This window comes from Callorhinus ursinus, unplaced genomic scaffold, assembly GCF_003265705.2.
Source record: "Callorhinus ursinus isolate GAN/ISIS: 27379988/994484 unplaced genomic scaffold, GSC_fseal_2.0 scaffold2, whole genome shotgun sequence".
NCBI lineage: Eukaryota > Metazoa > Chordata > Mammalia > Carnivora > Otariidae > Callorhinus > Callorhinus ursinus.
The window spans coordinates 20,326,457-20,353,353 of record NW_027397064.1 but is presented as its reverse complement, the minus strand read 5'-3'; the positions used below and the strand labels follow the sequence as shown (position 1 = coordinate 20,353,353).

At 38.6% G+C, this 26,897-nt stretch overlaps 2 protein-coding genes and 1 pseudogene across 14 annotated transcripts in view; 2 read left to right on the top strand and 1 right to left on the bottom strand.

Annotated features, from left to right (window-relative positions):
- Positions 1–2,143, top strand: part of ATIC (5-aminoimidazole-4-carboxamide ribonucleotide formyltransferase/IMP cyclohydrolase) — a 30,790-nt gene extending 28,647 nt beyond the window's left edge. For both annotated transcript variants that reach the window (XM_025892057.2, XM_073879004.1), the window contains 2 exons: positions 1,309–1,464; positions 1,954–2,143. In XM_025892057.2, coding sequence (XP_025747842.1) covers positions 1,309–1,464; positions 1,954–2,073 — 276 coding nt within the window. In that variant the 3' untranslated portion in view covers positions 2,074–2,143. The remainder of the gene's footprint in view (positions 1–1,308; positions 1,465–1,953) is intronic.
- A 4,117-nt stretch (positions 2,144–6,260) lies between these two features.
- Positions 6,261–6,717, top strand: LOC112839170 (NADH dehydrogenase [ubiquinone] 1 alpha subcomplex subunit 5 pseudogene; annotated as a pseudogene).
- Positions 6,718–11,833: 5,116 nt separating this feature from the next.
- FN1 (fibronectin 1) overlaps positions 11,834–26,897 on the bottom strand; it is a 66,736-nt gene continuing 51,672 nt past the window's right edge. For 4 of the 12 annotated variants that reach the window (XM_025891968.2, XM_025891984.2, XM_025891993.2 and 1 more), the window contains 11 exons: positions 26,581–26,757; positions 25,273–25,362; positions 24,881–25,060; positions 23,629–23,718; positions 22,237–22,703; positions 20,809–20,947; positions 18,487–18,651; positions 16,466–16,591; positions 15,848–15,954; positions 12,979–13,086; positions 11,834–12,580 (listed from right to left, as the gene is read on the bottom strand). In XM_025891968.2, coding sequence (XP_025747753.1) covers positions 12,509–12,580; positions 12,979–13,086; positions 15,848–15,954; positions 16,466–16,591; positions 18,487–18,651; positions 20,809–20,947; positions 22,237–22,703; positions 23,629–23,718; positions 24,881–25,060; positions 25,273–25,362; positions 26,581–26,757 — 1,721 coding nt within the window. In that variant the 3' untranslated portion in view covers positions 11,834–12,508. The remainder of the gene's footprint in view (positions 12,581–12,978; positions 13,087–15,847; positions 15,955–16,465; positions 16,592–18,486; positions 18,652–20,808; positions 20,948–22,236; positions 22,704–23,628; positions 23,719–24,880; positions 25,061–25,272; positions 25,363–26,580; positions 26,758–26,897) is intronic. The other 8 variants (XM_025891973.2, XM_025892000.2, XM_025892010.2 and 5 more) reach the window with 2 other exon arrangements.

Here is a 26,897-nt window from a genome sequence, read left to right as displayed (position 1 = left end):
CATTGGGTTTGTGGGTAGAGTATACTGGTATGCTCACCTTAGTAACAGACTACCTTCATTGCTGAGAGAAAATGGTATTTTTCTTGAAATTTTACATTGTCTAAAATTGTAATTCTAAACTTCTTAACAATTCTTCATTGTCTTGCCTTTAACTTCGTTCAGTTTTTCATCCCTTTCTGACCCCACAGACCTTCCCTGTCTTTTTAATTTATAACCATTGGTTTAGCTTTATATGTTTGTACTTCCCCTGTTGATTTTGAGCTTTTGATGGCAGGGGCTCTTTTGTCACCTATCTTGATGTTTCTGTCACAGTGCCAAGCATGATGCTTGCTACGTGATAGGTGTGTATTCAACATGAAATAAAAATTATCTGATAGCAGGTAATCAGGGTCTTCTCCCCCCACATTTTCTACCAGTGCCTTTAACAACTGTATATTTTTGTTACATTTTGTGTTCTTTAATGTCTTCGGTTTTAAAGAAGGTATATGAAAGCAATAAAGTTACAACTATCAAGTAGCCTACCGAAAATATAGAATTTAGCCCCATTTTTGGACATAGCAAGTGCTTAATCCTATATGGAAAACAGAGAAGTCTGGTCATCAGACTCTCGATGGTCTTCTGAGGGAGTGAGTTGACCACACTACCTTGTCTGCAAATTCAGGGACAGGAATCCATGACATAATAAATGTCATTGAAGAATATGTCTTATAACCATAAAGTACTTAACATACAAGCCTTTCTTTTTTTACCTTAATATTTGTATTTCCCTGTTTAATATTACCTAGCAAAATCCTGCTCATAGTTCTGGAAGAAGCTTTATATGTACGTGAACAAGAGTTAAAAGTACATTGTATAAGCCAAAAAATCATCCAAAATGGAAGCATCTTTTTTAAAATATGAATACCATGAATCCTATCTTGATTCGTCTCTTAAGACTGACTATAGACTTGAGGCTATGTAAATATAGTTCTGGAACATCCATCATCATCTGTTTGCTTGCTTTGACACGGATATAAAGTAGATCTCACTTAGGCAGAGATTAAAAAACAAAATACATTTAAAATAAACTGATTTACAAAGTAAATGGTATAATCTTTATTTGGTACACTTTAGAATTTTCTTAATGAAATGTTAATAAAAGCATCAAAAAAAAAAAAGATTCTAGAGATATATGTAAACTGGAATGAGCCATTGTAATTAAATCCTGGGGGAAATGCCCAAGTGCTTTCTGGCATTCTGATTTGCATCAGAAAGTACTAAAGATCATGCCCAAAATCTTCCTCTCCTTTCTCCACCCTCTATTCTTAGGATGAAGATTTGATAAAGTGGAAGGCATTGCTTGAGGAAGTGCCTGAATTATTAACTGAAGAAGAGAAGAAGAAATGGGTTGACAAACTTAGTGAAGTTTCTGTCAGCTCTGATGCCTTTTTTCCTTTCAGGGATAATGTAGACAGAGCTAAGAGGGTAAGTATGGAATTGATGTGCATTTGCATAGAATTGATTATTATGTAAAAACTCTTTCAGGGATGCCTGGGGGGCTCAGTTGGTTAAGCTTCTGCCTTCAGATCCCAGGACCCTGGGATCAGGGAGCCATCAGGCTCCCTGCTTAGCCAGTAGGGGGAATGATCTGCTTCTCCCTCTCCCTCTGCTGGTGTGTTTTCTCTCTCTCTCAGACAAATCTTTTTTAAAAAAACTATTTCAGAAATCCTTCTGTTTAAATTCTGTGAATTCTATATCCAAGTTATAGCAGTGTGATATGTCAGTAATATTTATTTTACTTTTCCATTTGATGTATGAATAACCCAAATCCTATTATTTTCCTGTTTTGACTGTGAGTGAACCACTCTGCATTGTAAATCATTATTAGCTTATGCTTTCTAGAGGGGGATTTTGATTTTGGCATGTCTTAACCTAAAATTGTGTTTTGAAAGTCAGTGTCTGTTCTTCCCTCAGAGTGGTGTGGCCTACATTGCTGCTCCTTCTGGTTCTGCTGCTGACAAAGTTGTGATCGAGGCTTGTGATGAACTGGGAATAATCCTTGCTCATACGAATCTTCGGCTTTTTCATCACTGATTTCATTGCACAGTATTTTATGGTTTGCTTATGTGTAGGTGAAAAATCACATGTGACATTTTGACTGTCTTTTTTATAAAAAAATAAAACATTAAGTCTTAGTCATCTTGGATCCATAGCTTTTGGTTGTATTTAATTTCTTAAAGTTATAGGTTGTCTAGCATAGAAACATTACCCACAAATATTTGTGTGTAAGAAATACAGGAACATCCCTGCCTCCTGGAGCTCAGCTCATCCCAAAACATTGCCTGTGTGAAACATCTAAAAATTATCAAGTAAGCCAGGGAAACTGAGCAGACCCTGGAGTTAGATAGCATAAGCATCCTGCAGTCTCACTGGTTTCCTCAAAGGGAATTCCACTCATGCAGCTTTTCTTTTAGTCAGAGTTCTAAAAAGGTTGGTTGTCTCCTTTCTAAGCAAAAGTTTGAGATTTGTTTGAATTTTAGTGTGATGTATGGGTCAAGTTTCACTTTCTTTCCATACATTTATCCAGGTGTTTCACCATCATTTGAAAAAACTGTCGGATTGCGTGTTTGCTCAGTTAACCATTATTTGCAATGGGTCTATTTCTGGACTCTGTTCTGTTCCATAGTTATGTTTGTCCTAATGCCAATACCATGCTGTCTTGAAAATTGTAGCTTTATATTAAAATTTTGAAATCAGATCATGGGAGTCGTTCATCTTTGTCCTTTTTTAAAAGTTGTTTTGGCTATTCCAGGGCTTCGGCATTTCCATATAAACTTTAGAACTAATTAGTCTATTTCTACAAAAAAATTTGTTGGGATGTTGATTGGAATTGCATTGAATCCATAGATCGATTTGTGGAGATTTGACATATCTCCTTTCCCTTTGAAGGTTGATCCTGTCTGGTTTCCACCATCTTTTGGTTGCTCTCCAATGGTTTCAAATAGATTTTGTAACATTTTTGTCCCGTGTTCATAACTATCTGTAGGAGGGTTAGTCCAGTACAATCTCCTCTATAGTTAAGAGAATCAGGAACACATGGATATCATAGGAAAATTTCTAGTCATTGTTTCCTTTTCTTAATTTTTTTTTCTTAAGTCAATTCTAGCAAAGTATATTTTTTTCTCCTAGGAATTGGACCAGTTTTCAAGATTGTTGGCACATAGTAATATTTTCCTGAATTTTAAAGGGTCTTTTTTTACGGAAGTTTTGGGATGGACACAAATAACTTAAACTGTACCTGTCATCCAAGTACAACTCATGATCACTAGTTTTATCTAATGTTTCCCCACTTACCACTCCTCAACACTGATTATTTTGAAGCACAGTATAGGTATTTCCTCTGTAAATATTTCAGTTAAAGTAACTCTCAAAAAAATTTTTAAAGTGTATTTACTTTTTGAAATATATAATCATGCCTACCTGCTGAGAGAGCCAAGAAATAATGATACCTCGATAGCAATGAGCATACCTAGTGCCAGGTTCTTGGTTTCTGATGCCACTCCAATGAAAGGATTCAGGACTCCTTGGAGGCATAGCTGACTCTAGGACTGGGGTAGGAAATAATATAAGATGAGATGCCTGCAGCACCTTACAGTGCCAGAAAGTAAGGAAGGACTTTAAAAACAAGTACATGATGGGAGTGTGTCAAAGGACATGGGAGCCAACTAAAACGATTCCCAATAGTCAAAGCTGGAATCATTTGAGCAACAGAGTAATGTAACCCAATCTATGAAATATCTGAGTTCATGGCTGACCTAATGAAGGATTGAATAAATAAATGGAGAATCTGTGCAGAATTTTAAGTAATTTATATGGATATTCCACTTTCAAGAAGAGCATAACTCCCCAGCCTTAGGTGTAGGCTGTGCATAGTGACTTCTTCCCAAGGTGTGTAGCATTGAGAGGGAGATAAAGGAGTAGCTGCAGTGGAGAGACCTGACCGATAGCACCTCAGCCAGGTGATGAGGGTTTAAGAAGCATGTCATGTTGACAGTATGTACCTCCAAAGGGGAATGGCACTTGACCTCTTTGGTCTTCTTTCCAAAAATCTACAACCCCAGTTTAGTCATAGGAGAAGCATCAGGCAACTCTCAGTTGAAGGACATTCTATAAAATAGTACTGAAAACTGTCAAGGTGATGAAAAACAAGGAAGGTCTGAGAACAATGTAGAGGAGTCTAAGGATACACGTCGACTAAACGTGATGTCTCCAGGATAGACTTCTTGAACAGAAAAAGGATGCCAGGTAAAAAGTCCCAATGAAGTATGTACTTTAGTATTATGGATCAATGTTGATTCATTAATTGTAACAAATGATAAAAGGAGGAACTAAGTGTAGGGCATATGGAAACTACCATCTTCACAAATTTTTTCTGTAAATCCCAAGTATTAGAAAATAAGTTTATTTAAAAAAATACATAATCATACTTCAAGTATCACACTGAAAGGCATAAGTAAGAGTTACTAATATCAAATACCCAGTCACTGTCCAGATCTTCCACATTGGCTTTTTTTTTCCCCCCTGAGTTTGTTGGTAATAAGATCCAAGCCTGAGACACACATTGTGTTTGCCTGGTGCATCTCAAGTCACTTAGTTGACTGATTCCTCCTTTTTTATTTTTATTTATTTATTTTTTTTTGCAGTCAATTGTTAAAGACACCAGGTTTTTGCTTCCATAGAGTTTCCAATATTCTTTGAATTTTGTTAATGCATTCCTGTAATGTCATTTTATTTCATTTGTGCCTCTCTTTATTTTAAACTGATAGTTGTAGCTTAATGATTTAAGTTTGACCTATCAACAGTAGAGAAAGATGGATTGAAACCTCCCTCTGTGAAGATGAGTTTACGAGTTTCTCCCTGCAGATTTATAAATGTGCTTCCTGTATATTTGAAGCTAAAAAAGTACTTTTCATAGTGATTTATGTACTAACTCCAATCCTACTAACAGTTTCTGTCTTAGACAAAATAAGTTATTTTATCTGATATGAACATAGCTAGACTAGCTCTTTTTTGGTTTATATATGTCTAATACTGCTTTTCATTCTTTGGTGCTCTTATGCTTTAGGTGCAGATATATCTGGAACCTGTTTTTGTTTCTAATGCAACTTGCCAACTCAGCCAGCTCATTTATATTCATTTCAATTACTGGTATATTTGGACCCTATTTCTACCATCCTATAGTTTGAACCACTTTTTATTCCTTTTATGCCATTGCTTTAAATTGATAGCTATATTTCTCCTGTAATAGGAACTTCCACCTGCTTAATGAACATTTCCCCATCCTTACCCTTCAAAACCCCCATAATGTCGATTCCTAGACTTTTCAATTCTGTGTTAGAGAGAGACATTTTCTCTTAGGTTTTTTTGTTGTTTTTTAAGACAAGCTTTCCAAGCTTTCTGTTAACCTTTACTTCACATACCTCTTGCCATTTTGTCTGAGTTTATCTCTCCTCAGGTAGAAGCTGTATGCAATGTGGTCTGCTAGGAACAAATTCATTTTTAAAAATAAATTATAAGTCATGCCTGTGGAAAGTGTATAAAACACCTACAGTTTAAAGAATAATTTGTAGGGGCGCCTGGGTGGCTCAGTCTTTGGACATCTGCCTTCAGCTCAGGTCATGATCCCGGGGTCCTGGGATCGAGCCCCACATCGGGCTCCTTGCTCAGCGGGAAGCGTGCTTCTCCCTCTCCCACTCCCCCTGCTTGTGTTCCCTCTCACGCTGTGTCTCTCTCCGTCAGATAAATAAAATCTTAAAATAATTTGTAAACAAACATCTACGTCACCCCTAGCCAGGCCAAGAAAGATAACTTTGCCAGTAGCTCCCATGCCCACTGATAACGCCTCTTCCGGATTATTTTCCCATTTTTCCCTCCAGAAAACGACCTTGTGCCTTTTATGATAATCACTAACTTGCGTTGCCTCTCACCGGTCAGGTGATCTTGGGCATGTTGTTTGACCTCTTGCAGTTTGTTTCCTCACCTATAAAATAGGGATGGATTTGCTCCTGGAGAGGGTGAGTAGCTCTCAGTTAAAAGCACTTCTGGTTAAAACCACACGAAACTAGTTTGTCAGGTTCAAGTTCCAACTCTGCTACCTAGGAGCTGCGTGATGTTAGGTTGTTCACTCAGCCTTTCCCTCACTTTCTGTTTGTAAACTGATGATGATAACAGTACCCACCTTGTAGGGCTGGTATGAGGAGTAGATGAGACAAAGTTTGTAAGAACACTTAGGATGGGCGTCCCTGTCCTGTCGGGGCCGTCATGGCGGGTTTGCTGAAGAAGACCACCGGCCTTGTGGGATTGGCTGTATGTGAAAGTCCACACGAGAGGCTAAGAATATTCTGCACAAAGATTCTTGATGTTCTTGAGCAAATTCCTAAAAACGCAGCATATAGAAAGTATACAGAACAGATTACAAATGAGAAGCTGAGTATGGTTAAAGTGGAACCAGATGTTAAGAAATTAGAAGACCAACTTCAGGGTGGCCAACTAGAAGAGGTGATTCTTCAGGCTGAAAATGAACTAAGTCTGGCCAGAAAAATGTTACAGTGGAAACCATGGGAGCCTTTAGTGGAAGAGCCTCCTGCCAACCAGTGGAAGTGGCCAATATAATCATCATTGAATGACTAGTGTGTTCATGGGAAATGGATGTAATTAAATGTTCTGTTATATTAAAAATGTTTCTATATTATTGACATAAGAAAACTAATACAGAGCATATTTAGGACACTTCTTAAAATTGATACTATGGTAATAGGGACTTGTGAATCCATTTTTGATATGTAAAGCATTCATTTAAGCTATCTTAAAGATTTTGTTGTTGGAGTTTTTGTTTGTTGTTTGTTTTTTACAGAGAGGTTGTGGAAAGATTTGAAAGTTAATTGGAAAAATTCCTATAGATTTTCAATGCAGAAGCCATAACCAAAATGTTAAGTATTTATAGTGGCATCTTCAACACATCATTTAATGATTTTTATCTTGAAAAAAACCAGGAAAGATACTTTATTATTATTATTGTTTAGACAAATTTAAAGTGAAGTAGTAAGAGTAAAAACCATCAAGTTATAACTGTACAGTTGAGGAAATTGATTTGGTATTTGGAAGAAAAATTTCTTTCTTGAAAGAAAAAATTTCTTACAGTGGTAGTTGGAAAAACTTTTCCATTTGTCTCATTTAAAGAAGTTAGCTTTCTGTTCTTAGCCTTTAGTTTTCTTGATCACCCAAAGTACATCAGATTGAGATAGAATTTATATAAAAGGAAAGACATCAAGAGTTCCTAAAGTTTTTCATAGGCTTATATTCAGAACATCTTACTCATACATGGGTTGTAACTTCCAAGTGGAATCACTAGGTAGTTTACACTAAGTTTCCAATATGAGTGCAGTTGGGGATCAAACCCAAGATAAGTGCTAATTCAAGGAAAGAAACAATTGGCATAAATGACTTTTCACGTGTCCTCACCCTTTCACCCTAGACCCTATCATTTCTAAATACTTAAATTTGGTATTTTTTAACTTTAAAGATAGTGCTTTTGTGTGTGTTTGTACACATATGTTTTTGTGTCTTTTGCTATCCCTTGGGGCAAAGTAGAATCATTCAGAATTTTCAGAAAGAGAAAATTGTACTTTTTTTCTGATATATTTCTCCCCTTACAGAGCTATAAATTGAATGGTAAATAAATATTAAATGAAAAAAAAAAAAAAGAACACTTAGGACACCATCCGGAACAAAAAATACCATTTGTAAAAAATGCTAGGGTCGCCTGGCTGGCGCAGTTGGGTTAGGCGTCTGACTCTTGGTTTTGGCTCAGATCGTGATCTCAGGGTTGTGAGATCGAGCCCCATGTCAGGCTTCATGCTCAGGGCAGAATCTGCTTGAGCTTCTCTCCCTCTCCCTGCCCCTTCTGCTTGTGCTCTCTCTCTTTCAAATAAATCTTTTAAAAAATGCTAGTCATTATTCATGATGCTTTGGTGTATATGGAAGCATGGGAGGTAGTGGAGGAGGATATTTATGTATGGAAATGGCTTAAAAATAGTAAATGTATATTTATGGAAGATTTTTTTCAGTTTCTGAATAGGTAGCCAAGAGATTTCTGAGTTCTTTCAACCTTTCATCTATTCTGCTTCCCCACACCTCACTTCTTACCATTAAACAAAAGGACATTACAGAGACTTTCTGTAAGTAAAGTGGCATTATCTTTTTTTATTGAAATAAGATTCACATAACAAAATTGACCATTTTAACAATTTCAAAGTGTACAAGTCAGTGATTTTAAGTGCTATATATTCACAAATTTATATCACCATCACCACCTTTTGTGCCTGACTTCATTCACTTAGTGTTTTCAAGGTTTCATGTTGTAGCATGTTTCAGAACTTCATTCCTTTTAACAGTCAAATAGTATTCAATTGTATGGATATATCACATTTTGTTTATCTAGTCATCAGTTAATAAACATTTGGGTTGTTTCCACCTTTTGGCTATTATGAATAATGGTATGATGAATGTGTGTGTACAAGTTTTTATGTGAACATATGTTTTCAGTTCTCTAGGGTATATACCTAGGAGTGGAATTGCTGGGTCCTATGGCAGTTCTGGGGTTAACTTTTTGCAGAACCACCGAACTGTTTTCCACAGCAGCTGGACCATTTTACTTTTCCACCAGAATGTATGAGGGTTTCAATTTCTCCACCAAGGCGTCATGTGTTTGAGTCAAATACAGCTTTCAGCCCTTGGCTCAGCATCTTATGACTAATGCTGAATTATACAGATCAGTAGATTTCATTGTAAAGTCCTGTCCGGTGGTTTGCTGGCAGAGACCATGTTTCCTTCTGGAACAAAATGGCAGTTTCCAAAGTACTGTAATGTGAGGAGAGAAAAGAGAAGGCCAAGGGAGAATCCTTGGCCTTCGTTGTATTTTATGTAAGAGGAGCCTGCTGTGGTGGGCAGCACGCAGGACCTGGGATTCCAGCACCAGTAAGCCCAGGATGCAGTCGATTAGCCTCCCACCGCCTCCAAGCAGTACTAATTGTGAGTCTTCGGGGGCTCCACACCAGAGCTATTTTAGAAAGAGATTCGGCTCCTAAGATTGTTGAAACCCACATGTCTCTAAAGAGTAAAAAGGAATTCAAGGAAATGTAAAACATGCTTTAATATCTCATACCTGACTCTACTGAGGAATGTTAAAAAAGGAATTTCCGTTTTTGGCTTTCAGCTGAAGCACCATTTCTCTGCTCTTTTATTGCAGTATTTTCTTTCCTTCCTTTGTAATTTATATAGATTTTGTTTGCAGTTCAAATTAATCTTTTATTTTAATGAAGCTACGGAGTGAGACAATGTGGCAATGACAGTAACTTTCATTTAAAATAGCACCATATACTCTTTAAAAAGAGTTTTCTTAGTCTGAAAAACCCATGGTAGTGCATGGTCATCTTTGTGCTGCTTCTGCTTTATCAGCCCTTATGGTTATCTTTAAATGTTCCCAAACATGAGAAGTCCCAAGAGTGGTCTTCTTCTTTTTTTTTTTTTAATGGTTGAAATGTATTTCCTGAAAATGGGAGTTTTTAATTGGAGCCTGCCACTTTCCCTACCACAGTAATGGAAATTTACTGAATAGGAAGCAATTTCAGCATTTAAATGTGCTGATGTGATGTTTCTTAATCACCTTAATGAGTTTCATGCAACTAGAAATGGAATAGAATTTTCAATGGAAATATAATTAAATAGAAAAGTCATTTCCTATACTTGTAATTTCCACCTGATCATTTCTTTATTCACCTCCTTAGAAAGTGTGCCTCACAGACTTATGGTGATATTATTATACACACTAATTTGCATCATTCACTTAGGTCATCAGCACTGAAAATATAAAAACACAAATTTTGTTACAAATCGAATGCAGCAAGGCAAAGTAAAGCTTCAAATCTACAATTTTTCTTTTTAACATCTGATATATTTACTAGTTTTACCTAATTTTTTCTTGAATTGGCAATTTCTTGCCTGAATCGAGATTGGTCTTTTAATTATGGCTTTTCAATCTGGCCTGTTTAAGAATCCTCAGGGGAAGAAGTATCATGAGTCAGTAAAAACTGTAAAAGAACTTTGGAAATCCTCTTGGTTCTCGTGTTTGAATGATTTTACTGAGAAATGGTAAAAAAAGAAAGTTTTACCATTCTTGCATTTTGATGCCAAAACATGAAAGGCCATTTAAATTTGTTTAATTTGTTCTTATTATTTAAATGTAGTTACTGATTCACTATTGAAAGTTTAATTGTAAGATTAATACACTGCTTTTGAGAATCTAGCAGACATTCTGGAAAAAGTGTAGTTTAAAATCTTAAATGTGGAGCTTGTGTCTTCTACATTTCATTTATAAATTGTCAGAAGGGCTTGCTATCCATTTAATTAATACAGTCCAAGTGGATTTACTTAAACTCACATTTGGGAAGATAGTTTTAGGTTTGCAGATAGGCAAGTGGTTTGAAGCACATTCTCAACTGATAGCTGTTCTTTTCTTATGTTTTAAAATATAAAGACTTTTAAGCAAGATGGAGTTGAGGTGTAGACCTTCACCTGCATGTTACCTGGGCCTCCTCTTCACATATGAAGACGAAGGGACCAGCCTGCTTTCTCTCAGGCCTGCCTGCATCTTCAGTGGTACTTCCCACTGCATGATGTGTAGATTTATATTGAATCACATTTTCTCTTCAGTGATCAGTGATGACACATGTGAGACGGTCATATAATATCACCACGATCTGTTTCTTCTGTGATTTTTTTTTTTTTAAACATATACAGAGCGGCTGCTGTCTTGGTCATTACTGGCCTAATAAAGCTGAATGATTAGGAAAGTTAAACAGAAATATGGGCTTTGGGTCTGTGTCTTGCTAAGGAAAACTAATCTGAGCTGCATTCTTTATAAAATTAGACTGCAAAACCTCCTCCCAATGAGATACTAAATGTCAGGGCATTTTGTAAACTGTAAATCAATTCAAATGTGAGATTTATTTTTTTTTAAACAAATGAATCCTGAGGAAATCTCTTTTTGTAGTTAGTCTTAATATTCATTGACAGGTGTTTACTGAAATATTTTCTTCCATTACACAATAACGTATAAAAATATTGTATATTATGAATTACTAATTTTTTACTAATTAAAAATCAGCTATCTCCAGTGCCATTATTTACTAGTCTAGATGCCAGATTTAATCTCAAAGTTTTGTCGTTTCCCCAAAGTTAAATTGAAAAGGAGGTGTCCTTTGTAGATGAGGAGTTTGGCAAACTCTGTCCTGCTGGGGCACCCTGAAAAGTGTCAGGGTTGAGGTTCTTGTATCACACCATGGCCCTAAGACAAAGCTCCTCTAGGATGTGCTATTCAAGTCGTTTTAACATCTCATCTTTTTTCCTTCCTAGAAGGTAACCTCTTTGAATAGGTGTTTATTCAGTGAGGGGAAGAAGGGAAGGAGGGGGAATGATGTTTGGAAAAGAACAAAAAAAGGTGATTTCCGTCCCACTTCTGAATAGCTGGCTAGCAAGTTCAACAATATTTGAGTCCACTAAAATCTGGGAAAACAGAGATAGGAAACTAGCCCCATTACTGAAGAGATGAAATATCAAGAATGAATCTGTTTTTGTAGTGACAGACTTGGAAAATTTTGTACTTAAATCTCCAAGAAGGAGAGAGCTATACACATCATAGGTTTTCAAATGTTTGCTGAATTGAAAAGGAACATTCATGGGGAATCTTCTTTTCCCCGAAATTTCTTTATGCAAAAAAGAAGCCACGACATTCAAGTTGTGGAATGTAAATCTTTTATTAAACGGTTGTCTTTCCACAGTAGTAAAGCTTTGGCACATACAGTATAAAAAATAATCACCAACCATAATTATACCAAATTCCTCTTATCAATTGCATACTAAATGTCTTCAATACAATTTTTTCCATATAAAAATACTGGGAAAAATTGATAAATAACAGATAAGAGAAAGACATTACTAGAATCATTTGGAAAAGGTGAATACTGTGGATATTTTAAATATCACAGTAACAAGGACATGCCGTTCTTACAATATTGCAGGACAGTGAAGTGGAAGCAGAAGTGTTTGGGTAACTTTCCTACTTAAAATTTCACAGGATACCATTTCAATGCATCTTTATGTTGGTTGGTGCCTGTGCTCCCTGTCGATCCCAAACCAAATCACAAGTGAGAATCATTTCATTTAAAATACTGAGCGGTATTGAATACTTCAGAGCAGAATGGGCAATGTACGGCCCCCACTTACGAGAAAAGTCTCAAAACACTCCCAGGGGTGATGCTTGGAGAAGCTGTGAGTTGAGCTGAAGCTGGAGAAGTTACTCCAGGGCAAAAGGGCTTAAGAGAGAAACACTCTAAGATGGGGTCTGCTAACATCACTCCAGTTTGGATGGACCTTGACAGAGATCCATGCTTGTTCCTCTGGGTCCAAAATATTACTCTCGGGAATCTTCTCTGTCAGCCTGTACATCTATAGGCATGAAGCACTCAATGGGGCAGTTGACGTTCTGTTAAAACAGAAAAAGGAAAAAAAAAACAGCATTCTGTTAAAATAGAAGAAAAATTCACCAAAAAAAAAAAAATCCTGTGAGGTGTATGGAATAAAAGCGGAGGGGCTTTGATGACAACTGCTTAAAGACAGGAGAATGTTTCTAGCTTCGGGAACTTAGCAATGTACTGGGCAATAGGCAATGTACTGGGCAATAGGAGATCTTCAAACGTTTTGATAAATTTGAACCTAAATTATGTTACAGGGTACAGTCTTCTACTCAAGGCATTTAAAAGATGTTTTTAACAATAAGGACCACTTGGCTCGTTCAGAAGAAAGGTACCTACAGAAAAAGACTCCCTACTAGGTATCTAACCGCGTTTAGGGGAGAAACACTCAAGGTGCAAGTGCACGTACAGTGTTAGTTCTCTGATGGTATCTTCGTGAGTACTGGTTGTAGTGGCCGGTGGAGCCTTCCTGACCGGGTTCAGCCCCTGGTCTGCGGCAGTTGTCACAGCGCCAGCCCTGAGAGAACACAGGCATGAAGTCAAACGGGGTTTACGATAACCCAAGAGCATCACCATTAGTGCTTGCATTAAAGAAGAATTTCAGGTCTTACCTCTTGGCAATGTCTGAGCAGTTAATCATGAAGGAAGCTCTGATGCTGATTTTATGCATTTATAACTTTTAGAATACATTTTGGCTTATTACTCATATCTTCTGATCACTCCTGTCTATTTATGGTTTTCCTGAAATGTCCTCCCTTCTCTTCCCATTCAAATCCCACCCATCTGCTAAGGCTCGTTCCAGTCCCAACTTCTTAAGTACGCTTTCTGTACTAGAAGACACAGAGAAGTTTTCCCAGAATCCTAGAGCTCTCTACAAGGGAGTTGAGATCAAAGGACAAACACCCTCATTTTACAGGAAATGCAGCCCCAAAGACTGCCTTGCTCAGAGCAAGTGGGAGGAGATCCACACAGTGAAGTGCTGTTGATTTGGGACTGCCCCCCAGCTGAGTGACGCCTGGCCATGCTCCTTCTGCTGTCCCTTCCTTCCTCCTGCATTGCCACGGCCAGTGGATGCTGTAGCTTTTCATCTGGCCACACCTGGGATAAGAGATGGGAACAGTACTGAGCTGAGCCACTAAGACTTCTCCCTGAGATTATTTCTAGAAATGTGAGGCGACGTGTTCTCCTTCACTGTTGCTCCTAAGCCTATAGGGGATAAACACGGAGCTAATAGAGGTCATCTTTTTTACTACTAGCAGGAGCTTCTGGAAAACAAGGCCAATACAAAGGAATAAAGCAGGGGCGCCTGGGTGGCTCAGTTGGTTAAGCGACTGCCTTCAGCTCAGTTCATGATCCTGGAGTCCCGGGATCGAGTCCCACATCGGGCTCCCTGCTCAGCAGGGGGTCTGCTTCTCCCTCTGACCCTCCCCCCTCTCATGCTCTCTCTCTGTCTAATTCTTTCTCTCTCAAATAAATAACTAAAATCTTAAAAAAAACAAAGGAACAAAGCATATGAGAGAGTGAGAGACTCTGAATGCCACTGTTGGAGCAGCCCTGAAGTGGGTAGATCCTGGACTCTTCTGTTACATGAGTCTTTTTTTTGCCTTAATCAACCTGAGTTGAGCTTTCCTCTTACAACCAAAAGAACCTTAAATAATACAATCACTTTCTTTCTTATACAGTCACTTAAATATTCCAGACATATTTCTCCATTTAAAAGCATATTCCCCATAACACCTAATACAATACAGGTAAATACCTACTTAACAGAGTCACTGAATCTTGCTTTCACATAAAAATGTAAGTTTCCACTGCTGTCTTAAGTGTTTCATTTAGCACTTTCTTTAGAACAGAATAGGTGTCACAAATGAAAGGTCTCATGTGCATAAATACTGAGGAGATGCTGAAGTGAGACCACATTCTACAAATTCACTTTCCATCACACATTTCTATACCAGCCACTTACCAGAAATGTTCCACCATCACAGTCTTTATAAGTGTTAATGAGAGACAGAGAGAGCACCTCCGTGGCTTTTCTCTGTCAGAATGGGGAGCCTCTCCCTCCCCACCTAAACCGCAGGGGTGGAAGGAGATCAGAGTAGTTTCCATGGGCTGCCCCAGGTCCTCAGGTGGGGCAGAGCCAGACCCCTGAAGACCCTTTCCTGCTGCAGGACTAATTTTCCTAAAAAACACTTTCCATCATGCTCCCTTTCTTCTTGGGTGCCTACAGTTGGCTAATGCAATAGGCATCAGCCAGTGAATCTTACCCTGGGGTGGGGAGCATGGTCTTCATGTATCAGAATGTGAGGAGCTGTTGGAGAGGGTATGTTTTCATTGAAAACAAAGGAATGTTATATTCCTTTGCTTTTGAGTTACATGAGTCATTTTATTTTGAAACTTCAAATAACATGAGAGGAAAGCATAGCATTTTTTGTTGTTGTTATAAGTGAAGTAGGGCACAGATGAGAAATGGTTGAGAACTTCTTGCTTAAATAATGGACTTCCAGGCCCTTCCATAAGTGGCCCCCCCACTTCTTCTCATCTGATTTGTTACAAGACACCAGGCAGTGGGTTGGCTTGCTGGAACCCACATATACCAGCTCCTTCCCATCCCGGGTGGTAGGCTTACTCTGGTCTTTCTGCTTCCTCCTCTTCCCTCAACCTATTTTAAACATCCGAAACCCCAGCCAGTTTATGTTTCTCTTTTCCATGGAACCTCTCTTGCTGATTCCAGCCTACCTGGAAACTATTTGTCAGACCCACGAAGAAACTCAATTAGCTTGACTCTCAATGTATGCTAACTTAATGCCTCCATTTATATCCTTAAGAGCCAGGACCGTTCCGCATTCCCTCTGTCCCATATTCTTTAGCACAGTGCTAGATCTGTAGCAGGAATCTATTACTGGCTTGAGAGAGGGTATTTTCTTAGACCCTTTCTTAGATCTTAACAACATTGCCACGTGGACATCTATCCATCAGCATGGATCTAGAGGCCCAATGCTACCTAGCATTTGACACTTCAGTTGCTGAAGAAGAGAGACAGCCTGAGAATAGTAGGTGTGAGAGGGGTTGAGGCTGCCATGGAGGGGAGAACTGGGAAGGGGTGTAGAGTAGCCTCATGTTGGCAGCTCTGTGCCAACAGGAAAGGAGGTATTTCTACTTTTATACGGGGCATTACCACACCTTTGTGTACAGCACACACAGCAAGCTGACCTCTCAGTCACCAGCGCAGGAGCCTCCCCTTTATCTTATCTCAATTACAGAGAGGCCGGCCTTACCTGCTGGCCTCCAAAGCATGTGCAGGAGCAAATGGCACCGAGATATTCCTTCTGCCATTGTTCTCCCACGTGGTATGTCTTCCCATCATCATAACACGTGGCCTCATCTACATGGAGATACAAGTCAGAAGGTCACGTAAGACTGAGAACAAGACAGTCTTCACCTTTATATGTAGGGGTGGGTTCTGGTTCTCTCCAAAATGTGCATCCTCACAGCCAAAATCCCACATGTCGATGGGAACCATTGGTAACAGAGGTACTGCTGTATAGACCTTAGGGCAGCACTTCCAAAAACTAAATCTGATAACCTGGAAGAGGTTAATGTTTTAAAAGTTGAATCTGAAGACCCATAAAGCTTTATTGTAATATTTCACTGCAGATTATGGTCAAAATACTCAGGTCGGAAAAGTGCTAACTTGTCCTGTAATAACGTTAAATCATGGCTCATTTTTGAAGCTTGTCTCCACTTTCCCAAATCAAAAGATTAACAAACCCACTGTTCACTCCTCAAGGAGACCTAAAGTCTCCAGTCATTTCTGTGAATGAGAGTTATAGCTCAGTAATAAAAGTGGGAGTGCTTAATAAGGCACTAAAGATGATCTATGACAACGAACGTACGAGGATCACACTTGAATTCTCCTTTTCCATTTCCAAGACATGTGCAGCTCATCATCTGGCCATTTTCCCCCTGACGATCCCACTTCTCTCCAATCTTGTAGTTCACGCCATTATCATGGCACCATTCTGTGGGGTGGGGAAAATCAGAGGCAAAGAGTTATCAGTGTGTTCTGACTCACAAGACAGTGCTCTGGGGCATGTCATGGGATTTTATTTTATTTTATTTTATTTTTTTATTTTTTTATTTTTTGTCATGGGATTTTAAAAGCCAGGTATCTGGAAGGAGTGGCAAGAAAAGCTGAGGGTCATGATCTCCATGACAGACCACTTTTTGGTTGGATTTAAAAATATTATCTTTATCACTTAACATTTTCCAGGACATTTTAAGATGCAATTCATTTCCCCATAATCATGTCACAAGAATAGTCAGGGACCTTCATTTGCATTCTCACTATTAAGGTTTAACATTATTGAAAACCAAAATAGGATTTAAATAGTCTTTCAGGAATGGATCATAGACGAAAAGTCACTTTTTGGATTTGCAGAGAACCTGGATACGATGTAGTTCTATTAACCAAAAAACAAAGCTCAGCTGGCTTGTACATGCCCTAACCTGTTTCTTGTAAATGGAAAGAGTAAAAGAATAAACCTGTGTATCAAAATAAAGCAAAAACCAACAAAATGATAAATCACTGGTTATTATCCCAACAGATAAGACTGGTTCTGAAGAATATCTAAAAGTCACAGTTACATATCTTTAACTGCTCTCCATAAAAGATGACATTTTAATCTCTAAGGTTTTTACTAAAACAAAACACACTTCAGAAGTTTGTATAACAAGTCAGCTGTTCGTTAAACTTTTTTTTTCATTCCTAAACTTTAAAAGTTATTTGATAATTATCACATCTAAGCAAAGAATATGTCAGTTGAGCCAGAGAATCACATAAATCACCTTACAGCTCTGTTCCCGCAATTGTGCCTAAGTACTTACCTAGGTAATAAATATACAAACAAAATAGTTCAGCTTCAGAAATGAAAAACTACCTAACTGATGCCAAATGTTAAAACTTCCAACTCCTAAATGGCATAGGACACATCTGTTCCATCTTTCCATTTTCAGATGGTCAAGCACAGTAGTCTGCATTTGAAAAAATTAGTTGTATCCATATTTTAGTCTGAATTAAACCATTTCATATTTTAGTGTGAAAATCTTTAAAAAATCTGTTACATTGGATTTCCCCAAATATAATTTCGGGATATGTCTGTAGGTGGCTTGTTTTTAAGCCATAATGGGTAACACCTATAAAAATAAATCAATTGTCAATAATAATCACATCCCCTAAAAAAGCATAAATGAAAGTTTTATAAATTCTATTATTAAATCTCAAAGCATAATAAGTTATCCCTAGGATTATTTTAACTGAAAATACCATTAAAAATGTTAAAATCTTCTTATAGTTTGAAAATCAAATACTTTTCCATTGAAGTTGATTCTTAATTATCCATAGATGATTATCGCTACTCTCTACATTACTTGGCAAGATTCAAGCTACCTGATGTGTGTATGTGTACGTGTGATATGACAGTGTGTATATGTTATGATATATGTATGTTTGGTTTGTATCAAAAGAGTGTGAGTATAAATGTTCACCTCTGAGCTCACTCGACATTAAAGATTAAGAACGATTTGGGATTCCTTTGTGTCTCTGATACTTACTCTTCATTAGACTTAGCTCCAGAGAATTTGACTTTATTATCTTAACAGAAAATTTTAAAAAATCATTACCATCACAAATGTATTTTTAATTAATAGTCGTATTGACAAAGAACCCTTGAAATGAAGCAATATTCAACAAGTAAAATTTCCCATCATTCTTTATGATGCAAAATGTTACTTTGAGTCAAGCAGTCTCCCCTCTTTTGCTTCATGTTTGGAAGAGCCTGTGTCTGCCAAACATGCTTCCTTGGCACATTGTGCAAATGCATGGAACTGGAGGAGATGGACAAAGCAAGCTACTCACTAGATGAGTCACATCTGAAATGACCACTGCCAAAGCCTAAGCACTGGCACGAGAGCTTAAAGCCAGATTCAGACAACCGTTCCCACTCCTCTCCAACGGCATAATGGGAAACTGTGTAGGGGTCGAAGCATGAGTCATCTGTAGGTTGGTTTAGGCCTTGGTCGACTACATGAAGAAAAGGAGGAAAAAGAAAAAAAAAATCTTAATGGTGATTTTTAGACCAGAAGAAGAAAACTGAATTATTGTTATAATGACCTAGTCTAAAACAGAAATCCCAGCAGCATTAAGAAACATTCATTTGTTTTACCAATGCATCAGTTGCTCTAATAAACAGTGCTTAGATGTTGCCAGAGGACACTTGCCACAAGCACCTTAATAGGACTCTAACTTCCATTTTTGCCATCAGTACTAAAAAAAATCATCATTTCTGGTAAAACTAGTCTATAGCACCTGGAACATATCTTGAGGCATTTTTAAGCTAGTTAAGAACTCCAGTGGGATGCAAAGGCTGAAATGTCTCTCCATCACTACCCGAGTGACCTTAAGCTAGTTATTTTGCATTTCTCTGCCTTACTTCCCTCATCTGTAATATGGGTTTAATCATAAAAATATATCTGCCCAGGATCTTGTAAAGATTACGTGGATATCATGAATTCAAAGCACTGGTCCATTGCCAGCACTTAGAAAGTGCTCACCAAGTAAAGAAAATTATTAGAGAGCATCCTTTGGTTTTAATGCAAAAGTCTTAGCCATTTTTATATACCATTATAATGCAATATTCACTTTTATTATTGCATTTTTTGCATCATAGCTAGAGTTTGTACATTAGTATGCTAGTAATAGGAGAGCTTTACTTTATCATTAAAATCAACTATTCCAAATAAGAGAAAGCAAGCGATATGAATGACTTAAGAATAAGTAATGTAGTCTCTTTGTGTTGTCTAGCATATCGGTTTTTATGTTTTGAGAAAACTTAAAGTAATCTGTGAAACCAAAGTATGCTTCCAATGATTCTCTAAAAAATTACATAAACTAATTTCTGTGACTTTGAATCCCACTGTGTATATTTCTTTTTACAGTGCAAAAATCAAAAGCTCGAAAGCAATAGATATTTGAAGTGTGTAATGTTTAAAAGGCATTGCCCTGGAAGAAAATAGAGTTTGGGAGAAACTAAGAAGCCTGACATGTCTGAAAGGCCAGAGAACCTGGCTAGAATGCAGAATACTGCTGCTGGGGATACAGGGTCAGAAAGGAAAATGAAAGGAACCTAAAGTGTTACTAGGGGTTTCAGTAACCCTCCTAAAAATAGCCACCAGTTAAAATTCCACCTGACTTAAGTTATGGAGATGGAATCTTTAAAAAAAATGATGTGGCAAAGTCTTTGTGCTTTTGAAAATTCCTTTCACGTGGCTTTCTACTAGTAAAACCACGCAAGGCAGAAGGCATGCATCACCACGGATACACAACACAACAAGTACTATATGATCCCCCCACCAAACAGTCAACTGCTTAAATTTACAGATATTTATACATGGAAAATATCACGGTCATCTGCAACCCTAGAAAAAAAGCCTGTCACTTGACAGAGACAGAATTTAGTGCTCCCTGCTGCTGTGGGATAGAGAACCCTCTGGTGGGAAGATTGAAGATTCATGGTTTTGAGGATTCCCTATCTCATGTTCCTTGGTGGATCTTCAGCTGATGCAGGTTCAAAAGCCAGGTGATTCACTACTGATTTAAAAGGACTTTGCAGGTGCTACAAAGAGGGGTCCGTGATCATTTCACTTCTATCTCAGCTTTGGGGTTATATAATTAGAAAAAGAAATTGAAACAACATTGGAAGAAGGTAGCTCTTTGAACAGAGATGGGCTATGTTTGTAGCATTTTACAACAGGAACAAAAACCAGCAGTCACTAATGTCTGCAGATAGGGAATTTCCTTTATAGATAATCCATTTCGGTACTTTGAGATCATGCAAGAGGACAGCAACGTGGTGAGGAGCAGAGGGTCTGGGAAAAAGAGATCGGGGGACCTGTGCCCTGTATCAACTCAGACACTCGCTAGCAGGGAGTCAGAATGTTGGACTCAATCATGCTTGAGGTCCCTTCCAGGTCTATTATCATATCACTGTTTGAGACTATTTTACAAAGAAACCAGGATACTATGAGGGAAGAATAATTGAATGTAAAGTTGCTTATTTACTTCATGGCATCACTTCCCAAAGTTAAAAGGCAACAACAACAAAGGAACAGTCGAGAGAAAAATTGTCTTTGGAGTAGTCCAGAGGGGAGCCTGCGCCTGAGTAACCAGGCATTCACATACCAGAGTTGCCCACGGTAATAACCTCCTCCCGAACCTTGTGCCTCTTCTGGTCTTTCAGGGCCTCCACTATGATGTTGTAGGTGGCCCCTCTGGTAAGGCCTGTCAGGGTGGCACTAGCAGAGGTTCCAGGAACTCGGAACTGCAATCATTGGCACATCCAAAGTGAGGGAGAAAGGTTATACTGAGGAATTGACGTGACTCTTTCCCTATTCTCTTATCAACAACCTGTACAATGTAAGTAAAGCAAAGGAAGACAAAGAAGGAGGGTATAAAGGTCCCAGACCAGCCCGTGGAGAGAAACGGAACTTGGGTGAGGGGCCATCTTTTCAGTCTGCCAAATTTTCCTGCCAAAACTCTACCCTATGTGCTCCATAGTTACCAGGAGCCCTTTTCACATAAAATGTGGACACTGCGCTGTGTGGGAGATATACTTATATCTGTAAGGTGGCATGTGACCCCGACATGGGGTCCTCAAAGCATTTGGGCAAATCCTCAAACTCATGTTTCTAAGCTCATAAATCTTTCACAGTGTAGTCAGTTTTTTTTTTTAATTCTGCCACTTTCTAAAAATAAGAACCCACTAAAAATTGGTACCAGCAAGACAAATTAAAGAATAAAAGTTTTAAAGAGTCAGTCACTTATACAGCTGATGTGCACAATTTCATGTAAATTCTTTTTCCTTGAACATATTGTAGATAATGGGATTCTTCAAGGACAAACTATAAGGATGGCATTTTATTTCACTTATTTAGTTTTAAAGATTTCATTTTTAGGCAATCCCTATACCCAACCCAACCTTGAACTCAACCCTGAGATCAAGAGTTGCATGCCCTGCTAACTGAGCCAGCCAGGAGCCCCAAGGATGGCATTTTAGCCCTTCCTGCACAAATATAAGTTCAGGCAGAATATTTGTCTCTCTTTTCTCAGATCATTTCTTTGTCCATATTACTAAGGAGCCTCAAATGTGTGAGAATAATAGAAATTATTTTATTCTCTCTACAAAACAAAAGTTGATGCTACTCTTTGGTACATCCCCCAAAGCACAGCCATATTGAGATCTAAAAAAGAGAAACCAGGGCTTAAGCGTGCTACCTTTCTTTCTTTCTTTCTTTTTTTTTTTTTTAAAGATCTTATTCATTTATTTGACAGAGAAAGAAACAGCGAGAGAGGGAACACAAGCAGAGGGAGTGGGAGAGGGAGAAGCAGGCTTCCCACTGATCAGGGAGCCCGATGTGGGGCTCAATCCCAGGACCCTGGGATCATGACCTGAGCTGAAGGCATCAGCTTAACTGACTGAGCCTCCCAGGCACCCCAAGCGTGCTACCTTTCTAAGAGGCCCTAGAATGTTTATATTAGAGCTCTGGTCACTTCAGTTACCTAGCTTACTTATTTCTAGGCTGCCCAAAAGTAAAGAGAAAAATCAATTACCTGCAAAGGTTCTTCATCAGTGTCAACCGGATGACATGAAATGATATACTCAGAGCTTTCTTGGAATGGGGTCCAAGAGATGGTTGTCTGAGAGAGAGCTTCTTGTCCTGTAGAGGCATTTGGATTGAGTCCCATAACGTGAGGGTAGAGGTGATGGTCAACGTCTCCCCTGGGGACATGACCAACTTGAATCTCCTCATTTACATTCGGCGGATATGGTCTTGGCCTATGCCTTACAGGGGTGGCCGTTGTGGGCGGTGTGGTGCGCCTAAAACCATGCTCCTCAAAGATCATTTGTTGCCCGACACTGGGCTGCTGACCAGAAGTGCCAGGAAGCTGAATACCGTTTCCAGTGTCATACCCAGGGTTGGTGATGAAAGGGGTCTTTTGAACTGTGGAGGGAACATCCAAGATCTCTGGTCCGTGAAGATTTGGGTGTGGAAGGGTTACCAGTTGGGGAAGCTCATCTAGCCAAGAGAGGTTAGAGCCAAAAAAGCAAAGCGTGTTAAGCTCCCAAAAGTAGCAGCAGTGGTCATTACCAATTCAGGCAACAATGACTGTTTATCAATCTGATCAAAGCCTCTAGAACATTAGTAGTTCTTAGATCACAAGACACTTTTTCCAAAAAAGAAATCTTTATGATTTTTCTCAAAGGTTTCTTTATAGTTTAGAGTGAAAAAAGCGTTAGTATGAATTTATCATACACACAAAGCTTTGAACCGCTAAGCCCCATAGAAGCTACTTCTGCTCAAATTAAGCCTAATGGAACTGAAATGTGCAGGCTTTTCTCTTCTTTTCTTCATTTGAGAATCATGTTATAAGGACTAGAATCCAGACTAATTATTTCAGCATCTGAAGCATGAGAATTCCAGTTTTTCATGAATTGAAATGGTAAAAATAGATTAAAAATACATACATGTTTATTTCTAAAATTCTCCTATTAGTATAAATATAGAATTTTCTTCAAATTAAACTGAAATTGGATGAAAAAGTACGATTATTTAGTTCAAGTTTCAGAAACCAGATGATAAATAAAGAGAACGGGAAGGATTATTTTCCCTATTTTTTTTTTTAACATTAACTTCAACAGAAAGTATGGAAGAATAGCAATAACAGCAACCTGGTTTCTACATTTTAATATCTGGCTTAGATTTTTTAAAGGTGAATAAAAGGCTTTATATTGATTGGCTAAGAGAAAAATAAAACGGAACGCTGCAGATTATGTTAGGTTATTGTGCTATCAAAGAACAGACATATATATGCTAAGCTGATTAAGAAAAAATTTCCATGAGAAAGGTATCAAAACCTGGAGAACATTTTCACTGCAAAATTGATCACTTCTAATTAGTTTTGTCTTGATTATCTTGCTATTACCCAGAAGGTGCCCTTTACCTGTCTTTTTCCTTCCAATCAGAGGCTCACTCTTCTGGTTATTCTTGAGGGCAATGACTTGGATGGTGTACTCGATGCCCGGTTCCAGACCTGATGGAAGGACACATCATCACGTTATGTCTGTGGGCTCAGCTAGTCAAATGGGAGTTGACCTTACCGGGCGATGCTATTGGGAAGCAAGCGTCCTCTCTCTGGCTGGCATTTTGGCCTCCTGAAAGGTAAAATCGACTTCATTTTTTTCCCACAAAACCCAAATACTACACATATTGTGGCCACTTAGTAAATTAATAACTTTCCTATCAAATCTGACACCTGAAAAAGCACTTTAATGCTAACATATTGTGGGTATTCTTTTACCATGTGGTCTTATTCCCCCTTTTGAATTCAAGAAAATCTATCAGCATTGTACACCACCAGTGGGATATACATTTGGGAGAGATCATTGCAGACTGTCTACATGAATCTACTTAGGGCCTAATAACCAGATGGTCCTCAGTGGCAGGATCAATGAAAAGTTAGACAAAGGTAAGTACTCTGTAGGAGAGAGTGGCCAATCTTTGTGTGGTCCCTGTAGGAAGCCAATTCAACTCCTTCCATAAGTGATTCTATTTTCCCGTCCCCAAAGTTTCTAAAAAAGCAGTGTCTCTTTCTGGTATCTCTGTGTTCTATAGGATTTTCAAGTCCAGATGATATCCTGAACAGAGTTTAAAAAATAAATCTCCTGGACAAAAATAATACCAGAGGCTTATGATCTTTCCCACTGAAATGGACAACCCTTATTCCCCATTCCAGGCATGCTTTCCAGTATGGGTGGTTGGGAATCCCTTTGTCTCAAGACCCAATCTGTAAACCTGGGTAATGAGGGCAGTGGCAGGTGGCAGTCTGGCAAGGCCTGTAAGATCATCAGATCTTTAGAGAGCTAGTGGGAAGACAGGATCTCAATTAGCTAGTTTGTTTTGAAAAATGTCTTTTTTCTAGGACAGGACTTACAAGTATCTGGCAAACATACAGCCAATAAAAAGATTCTAGTTATGCCATTAGACAGTATTAGAATTATTGTATTTTCATGAATCCATGTCTTTTGAGATGTACTGAGCTCTACAGCTTCTTGATAGAAGATGCTTTTTGAAGTTATCAGAAATGGGGCTTCTTATTCTCATGATACAGCAACAAAGACACAGTTGGAATCTGCTAAGCACTTTGTGTGTCCTAGGGAGTCCGGTGGAAAATGGCAACAGGGAAGCAGCAATACCAGTGATAGTAGCCTCTGTGACACCAGGGCGGGGACGAGGGACCACTTCTCTGGGAGGGGACCCAGGCTTCTCATACTTGATGATGTAACCAGTAATCTTGGCACGGGGCGGCTGCCACGAGACCAGCAAGGAGTTGGGTGTGGTGGCCAGGAAGCGCAGGTTGGATGGTGCATCGATGGCTAAAAGAAAACAAGATTAAGTCTCTAAGAAAGTGAATAACCAGGGAAATTATTCCTACCCTCTTTTCCCACCCTTAGAAACAGACTTGAGAGAATCTGAGAGTTCCAATAACTATAAAAATGATTCACTGTCAGCCTCATTTTTGTTTCTTAAGTTCACATGACCAATCACGTGTAAGTCAGTGGCATGTCTTCAGTAAAAAAGTGGTTACCAGTGGAGGCGTCGATGACCACAGGGGAGCTCCGGGCATTGTCATTCAGGGTGTACAAGTAGATCTTGTAGTCAGTGCCGGGTTGTAAACCTACGATTCGTGAAGAGATGCTTTTTATCTGATTTTAATTTATCAGGAAAATTTTCAAACCCATCTGCAATTTTCATGGTTCCTCTATCATCCCATACGTATACAGACCACAGAAGTGGTCCACATTTGAGCGATAAATTAGAGCCTGGCATGGTTGTTAACAGTTAATGAGAAACATTATCTCAAAAGGAAATCACTGATGCATACAAAGATACTGGCTAAAGTAAATTTTAAAATTAAAAAATCCTATGTTAAAAGTAGCTATCTCAGAGAAGGGCCTGGGTGGTGCAGTAGGTTGAGCATCTGACTCTTGGTTTGGGCTCATGATAGGATTGTGAGATGGAGCCCCACGTTGGGGCTCTGCGCTCAGCGTGGAGTCTGCTTGGGATTCTCTCCCTCTCCTTCTGCCCCTCCCCCTGCTCTCTCTCTCTTTCTCTCTAAAATAAATAAATAAATCTTAAAAAAAAAAAAAAAGAAGTAGCCGTCTTGGAGAAGGGGGCACGCACCTACTGAGTGTGTTTTCCCTTTATTGTCATCAGTCACTGGTAACTAGAATCAGAATTTTAAATCCCAAAAAGACCTAAATTGAGCCAGATATTGAATATTCTCTAACTACAACTTGGATCTTTATTTTATTTTAAAATTTAATTATGTTTTATAATAGAGGTTAATGTTTTTTTGTTTGTTTGTTTGTTTTAAAGATTTTATTTATTTAAGAGAGAGAGAATGAGAGATAGAGAGCACGAGAGGGAAGAGGGTCAGAGGGAGAAGCAGACTCCCTGCTGAGCAGGGAGCCCGATGTGGGACTCAATCCCGGGACTCCAGGATCATGACCTGAGCTGCAGGCAGTCGCTTAACCAACTGAGCCACCCAGGCGCCCTAGAGGCTAATGTTAAGAACTGTATGCCACTATTGAGTTTCTTTTGGTTCTAAGCATTATGTTATATTTTTTTGATAAGAAAGGGTACATTGATAAAAGATTAAATTTAATAAATGGAACTCATGCCATTTCTCTGGTAAACATTAGACAAAATCAGGCATTCACAGGCATAACTATTTCTAATCATAGTATGAAAGTAGGTTTTTAAAAATTATAGCTGGGTTATTATAAAACACTGGCAATAAATTTAATCAATGTAAATGGTAGAGTAACTGATAAGCTAATATATGTTGGGAATAGCAATCAACGAACACAGTCAGTACAGTGAGTTCCCTGACCTGTGATGGTGTAGCTTCGGACATCTGGCCTGATGGTTCTCTGAATTGGAGTCTGGCCGTTTGCTGGGATGGCATCCACTTGGAAGCCAGTGATTGTCTCAGTCTTGGTTCTCCAGCTAATGGTGATGGTGGTCTCAGTAGCATCTGTCACACGGGCCCTTCTTGGAGGGCTGACATCTGCACAAATCACAACCAGAGATTAGTGCCTGGATGACTCCTTTAGGGAAAGTTTTGATATTTTAAAATGTGTTTTTATTATATACTAAATATATCCATTTCTATACATAATAATGTATAGATTTTCTCCTGTGGCATCT